General features: G+C 37.5%; 2 protein-coding genes across 2 annotated transcripts; one reads left to right on the top strand and one right to left on the bottom strand.

Moving 5' to 3' along the window:
• Positions 1-1,769: 1,769 nt before the first annotated feature.
• On the bottom strand, positions 1,770-2,174 carry LOC147516605 (secreted RxLR effector protein 161-like). The gene has a single exon (XM_086593331.1). The coding sequence runs from the start codon at positions 2,172-2,174 to the stop codon at positions 1,770-1,772; it is 405 nt and encodes a 134-aa protein (XP_086449457.1).
• Positions 2,175-8,150: 5,976 nt separating this feature from the next.
• LOC147516604 (uncharacterized) lies at positions 8,151-8,690 on the top strand. Its single transcript, XM_086593330.1, has one exon. The coding sequence runs from the start codon at positions 8,151-8,153 to the stop codon at positions 8,688-8,690; it is 540 nt and encodes a 179-aa protein (XP_086449456.1).
• Positions 8,691-9,025: the final 335 nt, after the last annotated feature.

Raw genomic sequence — 9,025 nt, 5'->3', positions numbered from 1 at the left:
ATTCTTCATCGGGGTTTGGTGGTGGTTGAGCCACTTTGAGCAATGTTATACGTTCCATTGAGATTCTTAGCCTCTCAACATAAGCCAATTTCACTTCATCTTCTGGCATATATTCCACACCTCCATCGATCTGTAATGTCATCCAACCACCTAGGGGTGGGAATTTGGCCCTAACGACCATAACCCAGCCCTGACCGACCCGACCCTAATCCCTATAAAGCCCTCACAACTAAAGCTTTCACAGAGTTTAGGGCAGGGCCGACCCAGCCCTAATGCCTTCTAAGGCAGGGTCAGGGCTAAGGTTCTAAAACATAGGCACGACCCTAACCAAGCCCTAGTTATAATTTCACTATAAAATGCACAACTAAAACTATCCAACTCCTTGTTACATATTTTCAATTAAAATAACACTGTCCTTTGTAATTTATCACTTACCGTATGGGTACTTCTAATAACTTGTCTTATATCATAAAAACTTGTAAACCTAATTGTTTCTATCTCACAACTCACGTACACCTCACAACTCCCTGTCTAACCTAGTCGCCAAGAACAATAATGAGCACTGGGCACTAGCCTAATGAAAAATAGGTTGACGTCAGTAAAAACTCATTCCATACTCTTATTTGTCTTTGTGTTCTTCAATGTTAAATGTAATTTTGGTGAGATTTGAGTACAAGAAATAACAGATTTATGTCAGTGAAAGCTCATTCCAAAATGTGTCTTGTGCATTTTAACTGTAATTTTGAAATATAAATATGAGTCTCTATGTACTTCAGTTTATTAGATTGTGGATATGCATTTTAAATTGTTGGACTTATCAAGAATTATTACTAGATTGGTTGTTATTCAAATTTCAAAGTGGTGGGACTTTGAGTTTGCAAATCTTTGAAATTTTTTTGTAATATAAATGAGTTTTAAAACTGATGCAGTAAAAAGAAGAAAATATATAGGCCCGGCCCTAAACTGTTAAAGAGGGCTTAGGGTAGGGTCAGGGCTTGAAATTTAGACTTATGACCCGATCCGACCCGGCCCTATGGGGACTTTAGGGCCGGGCTGACTCGGCCCTAATAACTTAAAGACTTTAAATGTTTAGGGCCGGGCTAGCCCGGCCCGGCCCATTGCCCACCCCTACAACCACCCCTGTAAATAAGATTTTAGCTCCTTCATGATCAATGCGTTCGATGCTCTAATTACAAATTTACACATCATGGTTGTTGTTTTGTCACCCGAATCAACATTTCTACTCACTTCACTATCATCATTCCAACAAATTGCACTAGTTTTGCGGTGTTGTTATTTTTGGCCCTGTGCTACCTGTGTTTCATGAATGCTCTAGGATACATGCCCAAATATCCATAAGAACCAACCCAGTTCTACATTCATGTGGGTGGATTTCCATCAAGTGTACATTGCAGTTTAAATACACTTTCTCATAATAAAATTGACTATGGAATCCAATAAGAGTAAAATAACTCATCCTTACTCACTGCAATTCTAGTTATACAATATAATGTATACAATAATACTATCTCACCATAGGGTGGGACATCTCAAAATTAAAAGACGACAGTATATCAGGACGACGAGGTGACTTGTTCTTTTCTTTTGAACCTACTTCATGGGATTACCAATCACATAGGTAGGGTTGCCGTTAGTGTCGCCCTATATCTTAGGCAAAAGTCCCATCCCCCTTGATGTTTCAACCACTTGCCTCCTGCTAAGCAGTTTTGTCAAAAGATTGGCCAAATTTAACCCTGAACTCACATAATCTAGAGCCATTTACTCCAGATTCCAGCAGTTGCTTTATAATGTCTCAGATGTATATGTTTGTTTTTCCCATTGTATAGTTTGCTCTTTGCCTTTGCTATTGCGGCCTGATAGTCACAATGCATAGGGATAGCTGGAGGCGGTTTTGAACCAATAGGAAGATCTGCCAAGAGGTTTCTATGCCACTCAGCCTCATCACATACTTTATGTAAAGCAATAAGCTCAGACTCCACGATTGAACGAGCTATCCAGGTTTGCTTAGAAGATTTCCAGGCGACTGCACCCCCACAAAGAGTGAAAATATAACTACTAGTGGACTTGATATCATGAGAATCAGATATCCATTTTGCATCATAATAATCCTCTATCACAGGTGGAGTTTGTTTAAAATGTATGCCATAATTCATTACTCCTCTCAAGTACTTGGCTTGTCTCTCTAAGACACCCCAATGGTCCTTATTGGGACATATATGCAATGAGTGTATCTGCTTAATCTGCTAACTATATACATAAGTAATGTCATGTCTAGTGCAATTCATCAAGTACATGTGACCACAATAATTTGGGCATATTTAGACTGAGGGACACTATGTTGATTATTTTTCTTAAGTTCACTATTTGCCTCATAAGGTGTTGACACAGATTTACTATATATCATAATAGTTAAACGCTTTAAAAAATTTCTCAACATAATGCTCTTGTGAAAGTGTATAGCCATCACTGTTTCTGATGATTTTGATTCCAAGAATCACATCAGCTTCTCCCAAATCCTCCATCTCAAATTGGGAGGATAAGAATATCTTGGTGTTTCTCACAACATCAAAGCTAGGACTCATGATGAGCATGTCATCCACATATAGACAGATCGATAATCACATATGTATTAACATCAAAATATTTAAAGTTAATACATTTATCAGCATCATTAATTTGATATCCATTAGATATCATTACAGTGTCAAATTTTTCATGTCATTGTTTTGGCGCTTGTTTCAACCCATATAAAGCCTGGGAACTCAAACAAGACATTTTCAAGTCAGAATAGGATTAACGTGCAGAAAAACATCAAACTTCCGACGCTCATAACTTCTGAAGCTAGACTCCAAAATCGGCAAGTGAACCATTAGAACGATCAGTGCGACGAGCTCTATGCAAAAAGTCAACTCTTGGACCCACCAGTTGTCAATGCACGCATATGGGGCCCACTATGTGGTCCCATAAAATTTGGTTTTCCATTATTAATCAAGTCAAGCTTGATAATTGATTATTGAGGACTTTTGTACACTTCATTTAATTTCATTTTTTATCTTGATTAAGCAAGTGGATAAGATGAAAATAATTAGGGAGGATGGAAATTAAATGATGGTGGTTGGTTCACGTGGGTGGAAATGAATCACTCTTTTGATATGTTTAAGAGTGTGGGAGCCTTCAAGGGGGTGGGTGTTTTGCACTTTGCTTTCTTTTGTCAAGTTTTTCTAGTTTCGTAGTTTTTCTTGTAATAAAAAAATCTTTGTAATAGCTTTCAACTCTCAAATGCTAAATAAAATCTTTTTCTTGTTGTAAAATTAGGAACTCTCTCTCTCTCTCTCTCTCTCTCTCTCTCTCTCTCTCTCTCTCTCTTCTTTTTGTCTTTGTTGTAATTTTGTTTAGACCTTGATTCTTATGATCATGAGCTAAACCCTCTATTGTGGAGGGTTAATGAAGCTCATGTGAGGAATCCGTATTTGTAAAATGGTTTAGTTACTTGCTTAGGACTATCAAGCTTGACCTGACATCCTACCACAAAATGGTAGTGTTTGGTCAAATTTAGAGTCTTGACCTCAAAATAGTGTCGCGCGCGCAACCCAGGTGATGCTGGGATTAGTGTCACGCACTACTACTTGGTGGAATCAGACTGTGAACATTTGACGACTGGTATAAGGTCAAGCTAGAAGTTGAATGGTACATTCAAAGATGAAGTACTGATTCAATTTCTTATGCTAATAGGGTGTTCTCAGAGATGAGTTCATTTTGTTAGGGACCAAGACTCTAATCCATTTACGGGTTTGTCTATGAACCTAAACATTGATTAAGAGATGCAGTGATGAAGATCATTTATGGTAGTTAAACCTTGCATGAGTGGATTTAGATTTCCACATATCTCTCTCTTAATTTCTTTGCTTTCACTTAATTAAACTTTGTATGTTTAGGTAACTTGTATAATTAAGTAATCTTTAGGATATTAGTGTATAATCAACACCAACCAAAAATCCTTCTCACGAGTTCCTTAGAGAGTAGGATCCAATGAACGATAGACACGTGTTCAGGACTTTAGGTTTGGGACGAAACCCTTGTTGGATTATATGTCAACATGCACGTGAGCGAGGTATATTGAATAATTGTATTTTTGTGTGTGTGAGATCCATTTTTTTATACATACAAAAGAGCAATCATCAATATGGTGTCTTATCCCCTGTCCCATAGAATTGCTTCCCCACACACACACACAAGTTCGAGGGAGCTCCAAAACTAACAAGCATAACATTCATCAATTCTTTTCGTGTTCTATTTTTTCTTTTTGCTACTCCATTAGACTCAGGAGAGTATGGTATGGAGTAGCCTCATGAATTATGCATGCCATTATTGTCACAAAAGTCCTGGAATGGGTTGGACTCATATTCTCCATCCGTGTCAGACCGAAGTCTTTTAATCTTACGGTTAAGCTGGTTTTCAACTTCAACTTTGTACTTGAGAAACATCTCACCTGCCACATGTTTGTTTCTATGTAAATATACCATGGTGTACCTAGAGAAGTCATCTATGAATACAATATAATAAAACTTCTCTCCTCTAGACACGATACTTCTAAATTCACCCAAATTGGTATGAATAAGGGTAAGCAGGCCAGTTTTATCTCTAGAAACATGTCTGTAAGGTTCTTTATGGCTTTAGTCTCAGCACATATTTCACATTTATCAGTAGAAAAATCATAAATATTAGACAATAATCCACACGCTTTCATCTTTTTCATATATATATTGAACATTCACATATCCTAATCTACCATGCCATATATTAAAAGAGTCGAGCACATAAACAGAAATAAATTTATCCTCATTCATAATAACTTTGTCAAGTACATTCAACATGAATATACCACTATTATTATAATAGCATTTCCTAACAAAACTCTCATTCTTACTCTGAACAAACTTATTACTTTCAAAAGACACCTTGACACTAGTTTTTCCCAGTAGTGACATTGAAATTAGATTCTAACGAATCTCAGGAACATGGAGAACATTACTAAGTGAAAGGGTTTTCCCTGAAGTTAACTTCAAAAGAACCTTGGATGTTCCCTCAATAGGAATAGACCTTAAGTCACTCATATAAACTTTTTCATCTTTCACTAGCATGTAATCTGAGAAGGGTTCAACATCACCACAGATGTGGCGAGTAGCACCAGAATCTAGTACCCAGTTCTTCTTCCTAGTAGCCATAAAAACCTGGGACGTTACAACATCGATTATATCATCTCCCTCAACTAAATTAGTGTTGAGAGGATCATCTGTGTCCTTCTTGTGCTTGCACTAAAAAGATCTATGTCCTGGTTTATCACAAGCATAACAATTTCCATTACCAGTACCGTACCACTCCTTTTAAAAGAAGGGCCTTTGACTTTGAACTTCTTATTTCTTTTGAAATTTTGCTTCTTAGAGTATTTGTTGGTCTTGCTGGGATTACCTTCAACTATATTAGCTTTGAAATTGAATTCCTTAGCCAATACATCATCCTGAGTCTTGTTCTTCTCCTCTATGTGAATGTAAATAATCACATCCTCAATAGTAATTTGTTTGCGTTTATGCTTCATACAATTTGTATAGTGCTTCCAAGACTTAAGGAGTTTCTCAATTAAACATCCAGCAATAAAGGGTTCAGGTAAATTAATACCCTCGATCAGTTTTTAGATCACTAACTAGCACATGAAAGTCATGGATTTGAGACGTTACAGCTCTATCCTCTCTCATCTGGAGCTTACGAAAATTTCCTACAACATATTTTTGAGTACCAACATCTTCAATAATTAATTATATATTTCTTGTTCAAACTATCCCATATTTCATGTGCACTTTTAGATGAACAGTAAATATAAAAAATCTCAATAGACAGGGTACTCATAATTGCATGACGACATACCTTGTTACCTTTTATCCAAACAACATTATTTCTTTCGAAATCAATAGAACCCTCTGTGGGTGCAATTTCAGTAAGATACCTCACATAGTTAAGGACATTCAGGGTTGAGAACACCTTCTCCTTCCAACACTTCAAGTGAGAACCACTGAAGGATTCAATCTTAGACACATCAGGTAAGTTGTGAGCAGTCAGAACAGGCATAACATCAAACAAATTAGAGGTGACTTCAATAACTCTAGAATTCATCTTGTCAGTTTCATTGTTCGGTGTGTTTGGTGGTGTAAGATTGTTAGAACCGGTGTTTGGAAACAGGAAGAAGACGATGATAGAACGAACAACAACTACCAAGGCGTGTTAGACACTATCCTTAAGGAAAGATTTCGCCCCCTTCAAATGGTGTAGAAAGACTACACACAGGCATATTCCTCACAGTATATATACAATCGTATATAGTAGACTGATATGCACTTAAATAGGCTACTCTCAAGAACAATAGTACAACTCTATCTGGCGGCTTAAGTGAGAAGAGAAAGAATAAGCTAAGCTTTAAGGTTTGATAATCGAGTGATTAGATCTCAATGCGAGTCCTGATTTTATAGAGATCATCCCTAAGACGGTTCAGTTTCTAAAATAATATTAGAATCATACTGTAATTAGAAAATAGAAACGTGATGGAGAAGAAAAAAAACACTTTAGGGAATTGCCCAAGCCTGACACATCACGACACGACTCGGTTCGGTGTGGGTGGGTGCGCATGAGTATGGCTTTGTATGCATCATCCCACTTAACACAAAAAGATTTGCACCCGGCCTAAGGGCACGCCACGCCCTTATGCTATAAAAAGTCTATATATACTTGCAAGGTTAGTGGTGGCTTACCAATGTGGGACTATTACCAAAGCACAAAATGAAGAACCATTTTGCACACTCACAAGTAGTTTGAAATACCTCAAGAGAATTCCAACACTCTCAAGCTGTACCACTTCTATAGAAAGGGTAATACAATACTTGAACCCAAAGAGCACTTCGCTCAAAATGGGAGGCGCCGACAGTCACACTGCAGAGCACTGGATCGTAATGGCAAAAACATCATGTGAATGGATAATAAGTGTCAACTGAGAGAAAATGGGACTGAAAGAAAAAAAACCATGCACATTTGGTGAGGAGAGATTATGACATGTACCAAAAAGAGAAATTACAATACATTCAGTTTCAAACATTAAAATATTGCTTTTAATCGATAAAAGTTAATTTCATTCCGATCAAAAAAAGTTCATTTGGTGGAAATATCACTAGCAAAGAGATAATGATACCTACTACTATCTCATAGAAAGAGTATCCCTCTATATTAATCCCTAAATGACTCCAATTGTATAAGAACCCTTGAAAGCATATATTACTCAACCCCTTTGCAACCCTAGACCAATGATACAATACTTCTTTACTTTGAACAAGAATCATGCATATTTCGTAGCTGTTGTGCTCAAAATTCTTTGGCTGAGCAAAGATGTTGAACTATCTTGGCTAGACCGCAAGAGCTTTAAAATTTTGATTATACTAATAACCAATTTTAGCTTGAAAGTTATTTCAGCGAAATCAATATTTTGCACACTTTAGTTGAAACTACAGTGTTCTGCTCATTATTAGACTAAGAGCAAGTCCAATGGGGTGCTATATGGGCTGCTAAGGGGCCATATAACACCCCAACCACAAAAATGTCATTCCAATGGGGTTGCTAAAAGAGTCTTAAATTTGGAAGAAGTCAAAAACCCAGCCAAAGTTAAGACTTTCGCTAGCAGCTGCCATAATAAATTGTCGGGAGATGGACGACATAGTTTCTGCCGTCTATTGGTAATTTGTAGACAGACGGCAGAAACTATGCTATTTGTCTCCTATTTTAATTAAATGGACGGACAACAGACACTCAATACGATTTTAACTTAGCTAAATTCAACTAATTTTTCACTCACATGCATTTACTTGTCATCAAAGCCCCAACCATCAACTCCTCAACAACCTTCATTTATACCATTTCAATCATAACCATATATTGTTCTAACTCCATTTCTTGTTTCAATCACATCTATCCATTCCACCAACCTCATTTCTTGTGTCAACTTTATAGACCACAAATTTCTCAACTTTGTCTTCACTCACATTTTTTACATTACTATTCTCAACTTTGCAACCTTTCTTCTCACATTCAAAATGGCTTATTCTTCTCGCTATGTTGAATCAAGCTCCTCATCCGAAGATGAGAACATGGTGAATGACGATGAGAACATTTCCATACCTATTTTCTCATTGTTACAAGACATGCACGAAGCTAGTCCTGATCATCGAGGCTCGGTCTCAGGTAGAAAGTATATTTATCGTGATCGAATCGACGCTCACAATAGGATTATGAGAAATTACTTCGTGCAAAACCTGAAGTATCCCCTTGATGTCTTTCGTAGGAGGTTTAGGATGCAACACCATCTCTTCTTCCAAATCTTGAAAGTCGTTCCCGACCATGACAAGTACTTCACATACAAGGTTGATGGCATTGGAAATCCATGTTTGACGGGTATGCAAAAGGTGGTTGCTTGCATTCGTTTGCTTGCATATGGTTGTGGTGTGGATGCGTGGGATGAATACATTCAAATCACAAAGAGCACCCTTTTCGAAAGCGTGAGGCATTTTTGTGATGACGTGTTGGTGGTCTTCGAGGAAGAATATTTGAGGGCTCCAAACAAAGAAGACATTTAACGTCTACTTGCATAAGGTGAAAATCGTGGCTTCCCGGGTATGCTTGGAAGTTTGGATTGTATGTATTGGCAATGGGAAATGTGACCTACGACATGGCAATGTACACATGTAGGACATAAGAAGAAACCTGCAATCATTTTGAAAGTCGTTACCGATCAAGACTTGTGGATTTCGCACGCTTTTTTTGGTATAGCGGGTTCAAACAATGACATCAACGTGCTTCAACGTTCTCACCTCTTTGACAATCTGATGTATGGTGATGCTCCTCATTGCAATTACACCGTGAATGGTCGCCCATACAAAATGGGTTACTATCTAGCCGATGGGATTTATCC

Source organism: Coptis chinensis, chromosome 2, assembly GCF_015680905.1.
Source record: "Coptis chinensis isolate HL-2020 chromosome 2, ASM1568090v1, whole genome shotgun sequence".
Lineage (NCBI taxonomy): Eukaryota > Viridiplantae > Streptophyta > Magnoliopsida > Ranunculales > Ranunculaceae > Coptis > Coptis chinensis.
Note: the sequence above shows the minus strand (reverse complement) of the source record. Positions and strands in the feature narration are given on the sequence as shown.

Bases quoted from the DNA above. Each gene is read 5' to 3' on its own strand.
- LOC147516605 (XM_086593331.1), bottom strand. From the start codon at position 2,174: ATGAATTATGGCATACATTTTAAACAAACTCCACCTGTGATAGAGGAT.
- LOC147516604 (XM_086593330.1), top strand. From the start codon at position 8,151: ATGGCTTATTCTTCTCGCTATGTTGAATCAAGCTCCTCATCCGAAGAT.